At 52.5% G+C, this 17,500-nt stretch overlaps 1 protein-coding gene across 3 annotated transcripts in view; it reads right to left on the bottom strand.

Annotated features, from left to right (window-relative positions):
* The window catches only part of LOC118216618 (septin-9-like), an 81,142-nt gene that overhangs the window by 50,937 nt on the left and 12,705 nt on the right, over positions 1–17,500 (bottom strand). The window contains exon 1 of one of the 3 annotated variants that reach the window (XM_035397964.1): positions 16,510–16,628. The exons of 1 other annotated variant lie outside the window; for it this stretch is intronic. In XM_035397964.1, the coding sequence (XP_035253855.1) occupies positions 16,510–16,531 (22 nt within the window). In that variant the 5' untranslated portion in view covers positions 16,532–16,628. Of the gene's footprint in view, positions 1–3,490; positions 3,808–16,509; positions 16,629–17,500 lie in introns of those variants that run through there. One more of the 3 variants, XM_035397963.1, reaches the window with a different exon arrangement.

Here is a 17,500-nt window from a genome sequence, read left to right as displayed (position 1 = left end):
GCACACACACCCACACGCACCGCACACGCACCCACACGCACCGCACACACACCCACACGCACTGCACACACACCCACACGCACCGCACACACACCCACACGCACCGCACACACACCCACACGCACTGCACACGCACCGCACACGCACCCACACTCACCGCACACAACTGGCTTTTTTTTCTGGTCAGTCCCCGTCCCGTCCCATCCCCCTCCCCCTCCCCCTCCCACCTCCCCCGTCCCGTCCCCCTCCCCCTCCCCGTCCCCGTCCCGGCGGGCGATGGGAACGGAGGCTGCCTTTCCAAAAAAAAAAAAAGCCAAAATGCCGTCCTGTGGTGTCAAAAGCACGGGCTGCTTAAAAATGGAAAATGCGGGCTGTCACATTTTTTTCCCAGAACACCAGCTAACCGAAAGGAGTTTTTTTAGGATCACATAAAAAGAAAGAAGAAGAAAAAAAAACTCCCAGCAGATGCTCAGCTACTCAAGCCAACTGCACACAACTCTCCCACGTACACACACACACACACACACACACTCACACACACACACACACACTCACACACACACACTCACATACACACACACACACACTCACACACACACACTCACACACACACACTCACTCACACACACACACACACACACACTCACACACAAACACACACACACACACAAACACAAACTTCCCCACGTATATCCAAGCATTCACTCTAACCTGACTCTTTACTAAACACACCAACACGCACACACCCACAGATATGCATACAAAGAACAAGAGGAAGAGCTACAGTCAGAGAGGAAGGAAAATAAAAAGTTGGAGAACAAAAGTCATTATTCAAAACTAATAAAAAAATACAGAGAGAGAGAGAGAGAGAGGGAGGGAGGGATGGGGGAGAGAGAGAGAGAGAGAGGGAGGGAGAGAGAGAGATAGAGAGGGAGAGAGAGAGGGATGGGGGAGAGAGAGAGAGAGAGAGAGAGGGAGGGAAGGATGGGGGAGAGAGAGAGAGAGAGAGAGAGGGAGATACAAGTACAAGTACAAGTGTATTTCATGCCAATAAAGCATTTTGAATTTTGAATTTTTTGAGAGAGAGGGAGGGGGATCATGCCCATAGGCCAGCTCTGCAGGGCTACATAAGAAACATTTTTGCCCCCCGCAGAATCCACGCTCTCTGTGGAATTTCCTCTCCCTGCCCAAAAAGACGCCCTCGCCCCTCAGAGAGAGCCGGCGTGCGTCCCCATGTCCCAGCGGGAGCGGAGTGAGGGCCCGGGGGAGGGGGGCATGGGGGGCCCAATCACAAAGCGGCTCGCGCTGACGGGCTCAAGGCGACGGGAGGGGAAACACGCGGGAATGCTGGGAAAAGAGGCGCACAGATCCGCCTTTGTGCTCCGAGACCTTCGCCCGCCCAGTCAGCCTCGCACGGGGGGGGGGGGTGGCGAACGCAGTCAGCGCTACGCTCCCATCACACGCCCCGCCCCACCCCACACACACCCCCCCACGCCCCCCAGCACAGTCTGCACTGTCATGTCCTGGGTTCACACACAGGCCAGGCTGGGAAGAACTGCTGTCCTCCTACAGAAGGCCACAGAATGTTCCGGAAGCGCGCAGGCCCGCTGGATGCCCCCAGTACAGGCCGGCTACTCCCAGCATGTCAGCGCACAGCAGAAAGGCCCGGAGAAGCTGAAGAATCCCACCAATGCCACCAATCTGCCCTGGAGTTTACAGAATATCTGCGCCATTAAAAAAGAAAACAGCCAAACAGGAGCCATGCTCTCCAAGAAGGTAGCACTGCCAATGACAGAGAGCAAGAAAGACAGAAGTATAAATGTGTGTGTGTGTGTCTGTGTACTATACCTGTGTGTGCGTGTGTGTGTGTGTATGTACTATACCTGTGTGTGTGTGCATGTGTGCCTGTACTATACCTGTGTGCGTGGATGTGTGCGTGTACTGAATCTGTGTGCGTGTGTGTACTAAACCTGTGTGTGTGTGTGTACGTGTGTATTATACCAGTGTGTGTGTGTGTGTGTGTACTGAACCTGTGTATGTGTGTGTGTACTATACTTGCGTGTGTGTGTGTGTGTGTGTGTGCATGTACTATACCTGCATGTGTGTGTGTGCGTGTGTGTGCATGCATGCATGTACTATACCTGTGTGTGCGTGTGTGTGCATGCATGCATGTACTATACCTGTGTGTGCGTGTGCGTGTGAGCATGCATGCATGTACTATACCTGTGTATGTGTGTGTGTGCATGCATGCATGTACTATACCTGTGTATGCGTGTGTACGTGTGTGTACTATACCTGTGTGTGCGTCTGTGTGTGTGTGTACGTGTGTGTACTATACCTGTGTGTGCGTCTGTGTGTGTGTGTACGTGTGTGTACTATACCTGTGTGTGTGTGTGTGTGTGTGTGTGTGAGAGAGATGGGGAGTGAGTGTTGGGACTGACTCCATGGGGAGGGTATGTAAGGCGGATGACGTAGGAAAGAAAGCGACCCAGCCCTGTCATCCCCACAGACAGAGATGAAGAAGGGAAGGAGGGAGCCGAAAAGCACAGAGGTGTGTGAGGAGGCAGGAGGGGCACCAAATGATACAGACTGTGAGCTCAGTTAGCACTGCCCCCCCCCCCCCCAAAACAATCACCCCCTCCGCCTTTAAAAGAGCCACACACAGAGACGTCCAGTCACTCACTGACGTCCCTCACAAAGGGCGACCGGGAAACGCGCACAACACACAGACCGGTGAGCAACTCAGCCCCCCTGCCCACCACTGCCAGCCCTCCTGCCCACCACCGCCAGCCCCCTGCCCACCACTGCTAGCCCTCCTGCCCACCACTGCCAGCCCCCTGCCCACCACTGCTAGCCCTCCTGCCCACCACTGCCAGCCCTCCTGCCCACCCCCGCCAGCCCTCCTGCCCACCACTGCCAGCCCCCCTGCCCACCACTGCCAGCCCTCCTGCCCACCCCCGCCATTCCCCCTGCCCACCCCCGCCAGCCCCCCTGCCCACCACCGCCAGCCCTCCTGCCCACCCCCGCCAGCCCTCTGCCCACCCCCGCCAGACCCCCTGCCCACCCCCGCCAGCCCCCCTGCCCACCCCCGCCAGCCCTCCTGCCCACCCCCGCCAGCCCCCCTGCCCACCACTGCCAGCCCTCCTGCCCACCCCCGCCAGCCCTCTGCCCACCCCCGCCAGCCCCCCGGCCCACCACTGCCAGCCCTCCTGACGCACGGCAACGACAACTCACTCTACCGCTAAACTTTCAGTTTATGCTGCAGCGTTCCTGAAACACACACACACACACACACACACACACATGAAAAATGAGCTCCAGTAAAAATAACTGCCTTCTCCCTCCTCTCGACTGTCCCTCCGTGGGCTCGGGGCAGCCCCCGGTCGGCTGAGTCCCGGCTGCCGAGGGGGAAACAACACGCCACAGACGGACAGAGACAGCAGCATCAGGAAAGATGAAAAATGATTTAGGGATGAAATAACGGACTGACCTTCAAAATCTGATATGATTCCTTCCAAGTGAGCATTAACGGTGGAGTCAGACATTTTGTGAATTAATGTCAGGGGGTAGAAAAGAAAAAAATCCCTTTTATCCCGGGCGAGCTAGCGCTTCAGAAAGGCTCCCAGGGTTCTTAAACAAATCCCAAATTAGGAGTCGATGCGGGGGTAAAAAAAAAAAAAAGAGAGAGAGAAGTATCGGTCCGGAGATCCAAGCCCACAATTTTCTTAAAGGACCAACTTATTTTTTCTCGCTTCCTGTTCTGCTTTGAACGCCGTAAAGTTCAGAAGGAGGGAGTGATGACAACTCCCCCTCCCTCCCTCTTTCTCTCCCTCCTCCCGCTCTCTCTCTGACTAACTCCTTCTCTGCCTCCCTCCCTCCGCTCGTACCTCGCTCGCTCGCTCACCACGCGCGTCTCTCCACGAAGACTTCTGCTTTCCTCGGAGTGAGAGATAGCCACGCCCACTTTCCAGCCGCACAGCAGTGTGACCATATTACAGTGTCCGGGCGCTTTGGGAGAACACACGGACGGAAAGCCAACATGGACCCCTGTGTTTCCAGAGCGTTTCTGTGGGTATGTGTGCGTTTGTGTGTACATGTGACTACGTCTCTCTCTCTTGCTCTGTGTGTATGTGTGTGTGTGTAGCAGAGTGTGTGTTTTGTGTTTGCATGGCATGTAGATGTGTTTGTGTGTGTGTGTGTGTGCACGTGTGTTTGCATGGCATGTACACACGTGTTCACATAACTGTGTGTGTGTGTGTGTGTGTGTGTGGACAGCTATTCAATATAAAAAGGAAGCTACACCAGCTCACTGTTAACGGCGTGACTTCCTCAGTAGTTTCCTGAATTTGAGCGGCGGAGATTTCAACAGCGTGCAAACGGAGAACCGAGCGGCGAGCTCCCGGAGCCCTGAACCCTGAACCCGTACGGCCGGACCCTGAAGCGCGCGGATTCAGCACTACGTCACGCTTTCAGCCACGATACATTCATTCATCACGCCGCAGAAAAGAGACTCCGGTGACATCAACTCACAAAACTTACCAGCTAGCCGCAGCAGTGTGTGAGGTACAGGGTGTGTGAGGTACAGAGTGTGTGAGGTATGGGGTGTGTGAGGTTCAGAGTGCGTGAGGTACTGAGTGTGTGAGGTACAGAGAGTGTGAGGTACTGAGTGTGTGAGGTACAGAGTGTGTGAGGTATGGAGTGTGTGAGGTACAGAGAGTGTGAGGTAGAGTGTGTGAGGTACAGAGTGTGTGAGGTATGGAGTGTGTGAGGTACAGAGTGTGAGGTATGGAGTGTGTGAGGTAGAGTGTGTGAGGTACAGGGTGTGTGAGGTAGAGTGTGTGAGGTACAGAGAGTGTGAGGTAGAGTGTGTGAGGTACAGAGAGTGTGAGGTAGAGTGTGTGAGGTAGAGTGTGTGAGGTACAGAGTGTGTGAGGTATGGAGTGTGTGAGGTACAGAGTGCGTGAGGTATGGAGTGTGTGAGGTACAGAGTGCGTGAGGTACAGAGTGTGTGAGGTAGAGTGTGTGAGGTACAGGGTGTGTGAGGTACAGAGTGTGTATGGTACGGGGTGTGTGAGGTACAGGGTGTGTGAGGTACTGAGTGTGTGAGGTACAGAGAGTGTGAGGTAGAGTGTGTGAGGTACAGAGTGTGTGAGGTATGGGATGTGTGAGGTACAGGGTGTGTGAGGTACAGAGAGTGTGAGGTAGAATGTGTGAGGTATAGAGTGTGATTTCAGGTGCTCCTCCAGCTGAGATTCCGCTCTGCGCCCACACATTCCGTTTGCACAGGCTATTCATAACACGGCGGGCCAGAGCTGGGGAACCTCCAGTGAGCAGCGGCACAATAACAGCCCTCTCAAGAAATAATTACATTAGCCTGCCGCCACATCTGCAGCCCCCGCTGCAGTCTTTAGCGCGCTACATTAGCCTGCCGCCACATCTGCAGCCCCGCTGCAGTCTTTAGCGCGCTACATTAGCCTGCCGCCACATCTGCAGCCCCGCTGCAGTCTTTAGCGTGCTACATTAGCCTGCCGCCACATCTGCAGCCCCGCTGCAGTCTTTAGCGTGCTACATTAGCCTGCCGCCACATCTGCACCCCGCTGCAGTCTTTAGCGTGCTACACTGGCCTGTGTTGTGCCATATAGCAGTTAGATCACTGCTTCCCGTTGGCGCTCGAAGTTAGCGAGCCACCCGCTAAATCACTTGTACAGACACTATACATAAATGCAAGTCACCCATATCACCATCAATCACAACTAATGGGAACACCTCCCCCCCCCACCCCCTCCCCCACAAGCCTTCTAATATCATGCTGACTCACCCCCCCCACCACCAACATCACAGGGGAGGATAATACATCTCCTGAATTTGGACACAGTTACATGATACTTCTGGGCTATATTCACACACACACACGTATACACACGCACACACAGACATATATATGAATGAATTACAAATCACATTGACATTATGACATTATCAGAACACACACACTACACACACACAGCTAGCTAGGCCATTGGTCGTCCACAGGACCACATGTGATTTAGAGCAATTCCCCACCTCACTAAGTAAATGTATACACTATATGTATTTTATCTAATGGATGCGCTATGAGCTAAAAGCACCTGCGCTATGAGCTAAAAGCACCAGCGCTATGAGCTAACAGCCCCAGCGCTATGAGCTAACAGCACCTGCGCTATGGGCTAACAGCCCCAGCGCTATGAGCTAACAGCCCCAGCGCTATGAGCTAACAGCACCTGCGCTATGGGCTAACAGCCCCAGCGCTATGAGCTAACAGCACCAGCACTATGAGCTAACAGCCCCAGCGCTATGAGCTAACAGCACCAGCACTATGAGCTAACAGCACCAGCACTATGAGCTAAAAGCACCAGCGCTATGAGCTAACAGCACCTGCGCTATGAGCTAAAAGCACCAGCGCTATGAGCTAACAGCCCCAGCGCTATGAGCTAAAAGCACCAAGGCTATGAGCTAACAGCCCCAGCGCTATGAGCTAAAAGCACCAGCGCTATGAGCTAACAGCACCAGCGCTATGAGCTAACAGCACCTGCGCTATGAGCTAAAAGCACCAGCGCTATGAGCTAAAAGCACCAGCGCTATGAGCTAACAGCACCTGCGCTATGAGCTAAAAGCACCAGCGCTATGAGCTAACAGCACCAGCGCTATGAGCTAACAGCCCCAGCGCTATGAGCTAACAGCACCAGCGCTATGAGCTAACAGCACCAGCGCTATGAGCTAACAGCCCCAGCGCTATGAGCTAAAAGCACCAGCGCTATGAGCTAACAGCCCCAGCGCTATGAGCTAACAGCACCAGCGCTATGAGCTAACAGCACCTGCGCTATGAGCTAAAAGCACCAGCGCTATGAGCTAACAGCACCTGCGCTATGAGCTAAAAGCACCAGCGCTATGAGCTAACAGCCCCAGCGCTATGAGCTAACAGCCCCAGCGCTATGAGCTAACAGCCCCAGCGCTATGAGCTAACAGCACCAGCGCTATGAGCTAACAGCACCAGCGCTATGAGCTAACAGCACCAGCGCTATGAGCTAAAAGCACCAGCGCTATGAGCTAAAAGCACCAGCGCTATGAGCTAACAGCACCAGCGCTATGAGCTAACAGCACCAGCGCTATGAGCTAACAGCCCCAGCGCTATGAGCTAACAGCACCCGTGCTATGAGCTAAAAGCACCAGCGCTATGAGCTAACAGCACCAGCGCTATGAGCTAACAGCCCCAGCGCTATGAGCTAACAGCACCAGCGCTATGAGCTAACAGCACCAGCGCTATGAGCTAACAGCACCAGCGCTATGAGCTAAAAGCACCCGCGCTATGAGCTAAAAGCACCAGCGCTATGAGCTAAAAGCATCAGTGTTATGAGCTAACAGCACCAGCGCTATGAGCTAACAGCACCTGCGCTATGAGCTAACAGCCCCAGCGCTATGAGCTAAAAGCATCAGTGTTATGAGCTAACAGCCCCAGCGCTATGAACTAAAAGCATCAGTGTTATGAGCTAACAGACAGGAAGTGCAGCTGTTGACCAGGCATGCCGAACAAAAGGAACCCTATCACCAAGAGTCCACGGGGACACAAACCAAAGGGCTCTTTGTGTCTACAGAAGACAGAGGCTCTGGCAAGACTCCAGAGCGCCACAAGCGACATTTTTCTGAAAAGGGGGCTGATGGGAGTTGGAGTCCCAAAGCCTTTTAAACCCTTCATAATCTGAAGGACAGGTTGTACGGTACTAATGGGAACTGCTTCAAAACCTGGGCCGCTGGGCAAACTGCTCTCCACTTGACAAACGACAAACCCAGCACAGACATCCAGACACTTACACTGAGCCCTCTGTGCTTCCCTCGCCAAACAGCCAAGCAATCTGCGTGTCCAACGCCCCGCACACTCACCCGACCAACACCAAAATGCTCTGCTCGCTTTTTTCCCCCACAATCAGAGGGGGTTATAACTGAGTACATCAACCGATCAGTCGCTAAGAGACCCATCACAGTCAATAAGAACGTAGGAGTCACATCCACTGAAATCCCACTCATGCGTACTTAAGTGCACTTCACTCGTCAGACTCTTCACTCGTTTTGTCAAACTCAAACCATAACAGCCCAACTCCATTTGGAAGAATCTCCGTGCTGTAGAGTAAGACAGGACGGAATGCTAGCAGGCTGCTGTTTGTTTTCAGTTTGTTTTCAAACTCTCTGTCTGCTGCGTCCAACCGACACGCAATTATGTGGTACTGCAAGAAACGCAATAAAAAAAACTGTTGCGTCCTCCCCATGACAATTCTTTTCAAATGCGACAAAGCGGATGCGGTGAGAGCCAAGCTTCCTCTGGTCCGCTTCCAGCTTAAAGCGATTCCTCATTTGGGTAAGTCAGAAACAATGGGGTCTATTCAACAGTGAGAAGTCCAAATGTGTTTTAAGAGTACATTTTGACCTTGGGATCCCCACCAGCTGGAAACAGCGAGCCGCATCACTGACAAAGAAAGGCAAATCCCTGCTTTGACGAAATCCAGGAGACACTAAGCTCTGTAAATGCAACAGGAAGTAATACAGGAAGTGACACATGGGAGCAGGGTCCGACTAGCTCAGTGTATGGAAGCCTGCAGACCTCACTGTCCAGCTGAAGCCACGCAGGCCCTTAAACAGCAGGGGTGGGAATTATTCACTTCTCCCAGTCTGCACGTATTTATCTTAGAGGACACGACAGCACATTGTGGATTAGTAATGTCTCCCAGGGCTGGTAATCCCCCGTCTACAGAGGCAACATGTGCAAAACCCTGAGGAACGCGTTTGTCTGTTCATCCAGAGAAGAACACGACAAGAAGTTGAGTGTGTGTGCATGTGTGTGTGCATGTATGCGTGTGTGTGTGTGCGTGTGCGTGCATGTGTGTGTGCATGTGCGTGTGTGCGCGCATGTGTGTCTGTGCATGTGTGCGCGTGCGTGTGCATGCGTGCGTGTGTGCATGTGTGTGCGTGTGCATGTGCGTGTGTGTGCACATGTGTTTCAGACAAAGGTCCCGCCCATCCATTATCAAACCATCCGCTTCACCTGTTTTTCAAGCTGTCACACTAGCTAACTGGCATGAAACTGAAGAATGGTCAAGCATTAAATCTCTAAATTTACTTCATAGTATCATGCTCACAAACAAAAGAAACAGTTGGAAACTAATCTGTGTACTTTTGTTGGAGACTAGAGGAAAACACTTGCTGTACTGTAGGACACCCCACACAGTATTCAGCAACTGACCCATTCCATATCCCACAAGGCACCCCACTACAACCAACTGACCCATTCAAAAGCCCACAATGCATTATGCATTTATCAGCTGAAAAATTCAATATCCCATAATGCACTCTGCCATGCTTCTGTTTGGCACTCCTGTATGGTGATTCTCATGTAAGCCTTTAGACTCCCACATTAAATAACGCCTGATTCACTGAACAGAATAACGGCAGACCAGCAGAAACAGACTCACAGCAGTGTTTCCCCATGCTGCTGCAGCAGCAGCGTACAGCTGTGTGTGTACGTGTGCCCCCCCCTCCCCCCACGGGTCATCTCAGGTACGAGAGGAAGTGTGAGCACCAGCACATCTGGATGTGCTTTATACACACTAGAGACAGCCTGTCCAGCATACACACCTGTGTACACACACACACACACACACTCACTTTCTCTCTCTCTCATACACACACATACACACACTCTCTCTCTCTCTCTCTCTCTCTCTCATACACACTCTCTCTCCATCAAACACACACAGCCCTGTCCCATCAGCATCACTCAAGAGCACAGGACAAGCTCACCCGAAACCTGCAGGATCTGATTGCCCAAACAGAGTCCTGCGCTTCCATCCCATGCAGCTGGACCCTCACTCACACCCGTCAGGCTACGATCCCACCAACAGCTGGGTCCCTCACACAGGACCTCACCAGGCTTGTTCCCAAGCCTCCGCACACCAATCAGAACGCTGCACCGCATCCAATCAGAACGCTGCACCACATCCAATCAGAACGCTGCACCGCATCCAATCAGAACGCTGCACCACATCCAATCAGAACGCTGCACCGCATCCAATCAGAACGCTGCACCACATCCAATCAGAAGGCTGCACCACATCCAATCAGAACGCTGCACCACATCCAATCAGAAGGCTGCACCACATCCAATCAGAACGCTGCACCACATCCAATCAGAATGCTGAACCTGCAGAGGCCAGACAGACGGAACGTGGCGCAGAGCAGGGAAGCGTATCCCGGCAACGGCCATCAGCCAGACGGGGAGCTTGTTCATTTTAGGGGATTTGCCATGGGAACCTGACCAAAAACAAGAATCAACCAGATCCAGGAAGCAGCGATGTCTGAGAGCCCTCCTCCAAAACTGCATATCCCAGAGTCCTCCCCACCCATACAACCAAAAACACTATCATCTTCACAGATGTGGGGGAAAAACCCACAAAGAAACAACTATGCTCATCTGCTCAGAGCTACTCCTTCACATACAACGTCACCAGGTAACTATGGGAAAAGCAGACTGAAATGGAAGCCCACCACAGTCAGAGGGAGTGGTGGAAAAGTAAAGCCAATGCCGCCACCTTGTGGTCATCTGGAGGAAGTGTGCATCCAGCCAGATACACACTACAGAACTTTTTTTAAATTGCCAGTTTGCGGAAAGAGGAGGTGACACCGCATAATGATTGGACAGATGATAGCTAAATATGAGGAGTTTGAGGTGAGTGACAGACCACACAATGATTTCACAGGGGAAACTGCGTTGACTGTCCTTGCAACCTTTAGATGGCAAACAAAAATTCCCATCACCCTCTGCGTTGGGCGTTTGACAGAGGAAATATTGTGAGGAGGAAACCGGTATGTGGTCACGGCTCAGCACCGGCTGGCAGTGTTTGTTATCTGGTAGGAAAGACATTTCTGTCGGGAGGAGGGAAACACAGACTATTTCAGTACCGTGGGCCTCACACTCAGGGGTGTAGCTAGGAATTCTGGCCCCCCTGAAGAAAATACTGGCCCCCTTTTTATAATAAAACAAATTTAATCCGCCCCCCCCCCCCCCCCCAAACTAAAATCCTCACCAGCTTTCACCCCACTAGCGACAGTGGTACTGTAGGAGAGAGCTCACAGTGGTACTGTAGGGGAGCTCACAGTGGTACTGTAGGAGAGAGCTCACAGTGGTACTGTAGGAGAGCTCACAGTGGTACTGTAGGAGAGCTCACAGTGGTACTGTAGGAGAGCTCACAGTGGTACTGTAGGAGGGAGCTCACAGTGGTACTGTAGGAGAGAGCTCACAGTGGTACTGTAGGAGAGCTCACAATGGTACTGTAGGAGAGAGCTCACAGTGGTACTGTAGGAGAGAGCTCACAGTGGTACTGTAGGAGGGAGCTCACAGTGGTACTGTAGGAGAGCTCACAGAGGTACTGTAGGAGGGAGCTCACAGTAGTACTGTAGGAGAGAGCTCACAGTGGTACTGTAGGAGAGAGCTCACAGTGGTACTGTAGGAGAGAGCTCACAGTGGTACTGTAGGAGAGAGCTCACAGTGGTACAGTAGGAGAGCTCACAGTGGTACTGTAGGAGAGCTCACAGTGGTACTGTAGGAGAGAGCTCACAGTGGTACTGTAGGAGAGCTCACAGTGGTACTGTAGGAGAGCTCACAGAGGTACTGTAGGAGAGAGCTCACAGTGGTACTGTAGGAGGGAGCTCACAGTGGTACTGTAGGAGGGAGCTCACAGTGGTACTGTAGGAGAGCTCATAGTGGTACTGTAGGAGAGCTCACAGTGGTACTGTAGGAGGGAGCTCACAGTGGTACTGTAGGAGAGCTCACAGTGGTACTGTAGGAGAGAGCTCACAGTGGTACTGTAGGAGAGCTCACAGTGGTACTGTAGGAGGGAGCTCACAGTGGTACTGTAGGAGGGAGCTCACAGTGGTACTGTAGGAGAGCTCACAGTGGTACTGTAGGAGAGCTCACAGTGGTACTGTAGGAGGGAGCTCACAGTGGTACTGTAGGAGAGCTCACAGTGGTACTGTAGGAGAGAGCTCACAGTGGTACTGTAGGAGAGCTCACAGTGGTACTGTAGGAGGGAGCTCACAGTGGTACTGTAGGAGGGAGCTCACAGTGGTACTGTAGGAGGGAGCTCACAGTGGTACTGTAGGAGAGAGCTCACAGTGGTACTGTAGGAGAGCTCACAGTGGTACTGTAGGAGGGAGCTCACAGTGGTACTGTAGGAGAGAGCTCACAGTGGTACTGTAGGAGGGAGCTCACAGTGGTACTGTAGGAGGGAGCTCACAGTGGTACTGTAGGAGAGAGCTCACAGAGGTACTGTAGGGGCGACTTAGCTCAGGAGGTAAGACCGATTGTCTGGCAGTCGGAGGGTTGCCGGTTCAAACCCCGCCCTGGGCATGTCGAAGTGTCCTTGAGCAAGACACCTAACCCCTAACTGCTCTGGCGAATGAGAGGCATCAATTGTAAAGCGCTTTGGATAAAAGCGCTATATAAATGCAGTCCATTTACCATTTACCAAAACCAAATGAACTGAATCAACGTGACAGCTACCGGCGGAACCCGAATCCTGGCTGCCCCGTATGCGCCCTGCCCCGTACGCGCCCTGCCCCGCGTGTGATGAAGTGCCCTGTATCCCGCTACCACAGATTCGGCCGCGCGTGCCCTAATGCGAAGGTCCCGACTCGAACCAGCAGCGCGGGGACCGAGGGACCCAACCCGGGTCCCAACCCGGGTCCCGACCAAGCCACTCTGGAACAGCCCCCTTCCTCTGCACTAGCTTAACCATTCAGCTGTTACTGTAAGTGACAGCGCACGGCAGTCAGAAAGCAAATGGCAGGGCGAGGCGGAGCGTCTGATTGGTGCTGTGGTCACCCTGGCCCCGGTGACTCAGGCCCAGGGCCTCTGCATCAGCCTGCCGCGGTCTCTATGGCGACGGAGGACAGCTGAGAATGCGCTACACCAACAGCGCAGTGACCCCAGAGACTCCGAGCATTCCACCATTCACACACTGTAACCCCGACTACACACACACACACACACACACACACACTGTACCCCAATTACACTCACCCACTGTACCCCCTACTACACACACACACACACACACACCCACTGCACCCCCTACTACACACACACACTGTAACCCCTACTACACACACACACACACACACACACACACACACACACACTGTAACCCCTACTACACACACACACACACTCACACACTCCCACTGTAACCCCTACTATACACACACACACACACACACACTGTAACCCCTACTACACACACGCACACACTCACACTGTAACCCCAATTACACACACACACACACACACACATTGTAACCCCTACTACACACACACACACACACACACACACACACACACTGTAACCCCTACTACACACACACACACACACACACACACACACACACACTGTAACCCCTACTACACACACACACACACTCACACACTCCCACTGTAACCCCTACTATACACACACACACACACACACACACACACACTGTAACCCCTACTACACACACGCACACACTCACACTGTAACCCCAATTACACACACACACACACACACACATTGTAACCCCTACTACACACACACACACACACACACACACACACACACTGTAACCCCTACTACACACACACACACACACACACTCCCACTGTACCCCCTACTACACACACACACACACACACACTGTAACCCCTACTACACACACACACACTCACACACTCCCACTGTAACCCCAATTACACACACACACACACACACACATTGTAACCCTTACTACACACACACACACTCCCACTGTACCCCCTACTACATTCACCCACTGTAACCCCAATTACACACACACACACACTGTAACCCCTACCACACACACACACACACACAGTGTAACCCCAATTACACACACACACTGTAACCCCTACTACACACACACACACACACACACACACTCCCACTGTACCCCCTACTACACACACACACTGTAACCCCAATTACACACACACACGCCCGCGCGCGCACACACACACACACAGTGTAACCCCTACTAAACACACACACTGTAACCCCTATTTTACACACACACACACACACACACACACACACACACACACTGTAACCCCTACTACACACACACACACACTCACACACTCCCACTGTAACCCCTACTATACACACACACACACACACACACACACACACACTGTAACCCCTACTACACACACGCACACACTCACACTGTAACCCCAATTACACACACACACACACACACACATTGTAACCCCTACTACACACACACACACACACACACACACACACACTGTAACCCCTACTACACACACACACACACACTCCCACTGTACCCCCTACTACACACACACACACACACACACTGTAACCCCTACTACACACACACACACTCACACACTCCCACTGTAACCCCAATTACACACACACACACACACACACATTGTAACCCTTACTACACACACACACACTCCCACTGTACCCCCTACTACATTCACCCACTGTAACCCCAATTACACACACACACACACACACACTGTAACCCCTACCACACACACACACACACACAGTGTAACCCCAATTACACACACACACTGTAACCCCTACTACACACACACACACACACACACACACACTCCCACTGTACCCCCTACTACACACACACACTGTAACCCCAATTACACACACACACGCCCGCGCGTGCACACACACACACACAGTGTAACCCCTACTAAACACACACACTGTAACCCCTATTTTACACACACACACACACACACACTCACACTCCCACTGTACCCCCTACTACATTCACCCACTGTAACCCCTATTACACACACACACACACACACACACACAGTAACCACAATTACACACACACACACACAGTGTAACCCCTACTACACACACACACACACTGTAACCACAATTACACACACACACACACACACACACAGTGTAACCCCTACTACACACACACACACACTGTAACACCAATCACACACACACGCCCGCGTGCACACACATACACACACACACAGACACACCACTTCCCCCCAATCCTAAAATGCTGCGGGGTCTGGTGTCCAGGGGCCACGTTGGGACAGAAAATGTATTTTCAGGAACAGAAAGCAGTTTTCATACACTAACCACTTCTGTGTTTCGCCAAAGGGGCTGGAACCAACTCCACCGGGTGCTGAGCTAAGAGGATTCTGTAGTACATACGGTCAGACTAGAGCTGAAAAAAAACCTCAAAATGACAAAAATTAATTTGACAAATAGGGTTTTTGCAGATCACTGACAATATATTACTCACAGGCAGTCTTCCAGAACTGAGAGTCCCAGTTTGCACTTTACATACGTCAAAAAATGTAAAAATTTAAACAACTCCATACAAAACTCTATGGAAACTGCCAATATTAACACCCATATGGATTATCCAGTAGACACTCCCCCCCCCCAACACACACACACAAAGACACACACACACACACCCAAAGACACACACACACACTCATGCACCCACACACAAACTCACATACACACACACACACACACACTCATACACATGCACACACGCACGCACACACACATACAATCCACAGAGCATTACACACACACAAGCATATGGCCAGTCCAGTTTTCCATGAGCAGTAACCGGAAAATTTCGAGCTCAGAAGCACTCCCTTCACAGCCCGAATACTCCGGACGCTCCCTGCTTCCCTGCCAGCTGAGTAGTTCCGTCGTCGCGGTGCCTGTTGTGATGGCAACCCCAGAGGCGTAAGCCTTTAAAACTACACAAAAAAAAAAAAACACAAAAACAACTCTCCTGGGTTCTTTCAAAACTTGACAAAACTCTTTAGCTCGCAGAGTCAGCCGGTCAGTGGCAAACGGTGAGAATGGACCATGAAATCAAACACAGACAGACAGAGGGACAGACAGACAGACAGACAGGCAGGCAGGCAGGCAGGCAGACAGACACAGACAGAGGGACAGACACAGACAGACAGACAGACAGACAGACAGGACCCAGGAGAGGTGTCTAACCGTTACCGTCTGGCCAAACAAAACCCAGACGGCGGCTCTTCAGGTCCCAGGCAGCCCGGCTATAAATCACTGAGCTGGAGAAAGAGAACGTGGCCAGTTTACGGCAAGGGGCTGACCCAGCCCCGCCGACCCAGCATCACCGACCCAGCCCCGCCGACCCAGCACCACCGACCCAGCCCCGCCGACCCAGCATCACCGACCCAGCCCCGCCAACCCAGCCCTGCCGACCCAGCACCACCGACCCAGCCCTGCCAACCCAGCCCCACCGACCCAGCACCACCGACCCAGCCCCGCTGACCCAGCACCACCGACCCAGCCCTGCCGACCCAGCCCCGCCGGACGCTGTGACGGGTGACAGGACGGAACTCACCTGCGATTTTGTCTCCCTCCATAACAGAATCGGCGCCTCAAACCGCCACATACAGCTCCAGCTTCAGCTCAGTTTCTCTGACACTTCCTCTTTCTCTCTCTCCCTCCTTCCCTCTCTCCCTCCTTCCCTCCCTCCCTCTCTCCCTACTTCTCTCTTTCACCAGGTCTCTTTTCCTCCCTACCTCCCTCCCTCTCTTCTGCTTCTCCGTCCTCTTTTCTGTCTCTAGTCCACCTTTTTTCTCTTTCACTCTCTCAGCCCTCCTCTCCCTGCCTCTCTCTCTCACCCTCCCTTTTCTCCGTCTCTCTCCTTCTCACATATGCTTTCTTCCTCCCTTCTCTCCGTCTTTTCAGTTTCCCCTATAATTGTCTCTCTCTCTCTTTCTGTCCCCCTCCTCTTTCTCCCTCCCCCCCGCCCTCCCTCTCCCTCTCTCTCTCTCCCTCCCTCCCTCCCCCTCCCCTCTTCTTTGTGCTGTGTTAATGAATGGACCCAGAGTGACTACACACTGCCATGTGCTGGTCATATGGAGGCTCTGTTTTTCTTTCTTTTTTTTTTCTTCCTTTCTTTCTTTCACTCACTCGCTCGCCTTGTCTTCCTGTTCCTCCGCGTCTCTGTGGCAGTATTGTATCTCAGAAACGGGAAGCTGGACCATGTGACTCCCAGGCTCTCCTGCCGAAAATAGCCCGCGCTCCCCTTACTGCCCCGAGGAGCTGGGAACTCCAGCCCCCCCCCCGTCTGAGCTCTGAGCCCCGCGCCGCTCCAGGTAAGTGCAGGTAGGGGGCAGATGTGAAATTAATTTGCACATCCACTAGATGCCCTGTCCAACAAAAGTAATTTATGACTCCTCGGGAAAGTCCAACCAAACACTTTCCCTGGGTTTCCGTGGCCTTTAAAATCACAGGTCACTAAATCAGGTCCTGAGGGGTTCGATGGTTTATGAGATTATGTTTATAAATAGGAGAAACATGCTGACATTAGAACACGGGGTTTAAAG

Source organism: Anguilla anguilla, chromosome 17 (genome assembly GCF_013347855.1).
Source record: "Anguilla anguilla isolate fAngAng1 chromosome 17, fAngAng1.pri, whole genome shotgun sequence".
In the NCBI taxonomy this organism is placed as follows: Eukaryota; Metazoa; Chordata; class Actinopteri; order Anguilliformes; family Anguillidae; genus Anguilla; species Anguilla anguilla.
This window is presented reverse-complemented; position numbering and strand designations above follow the sequence as displayed.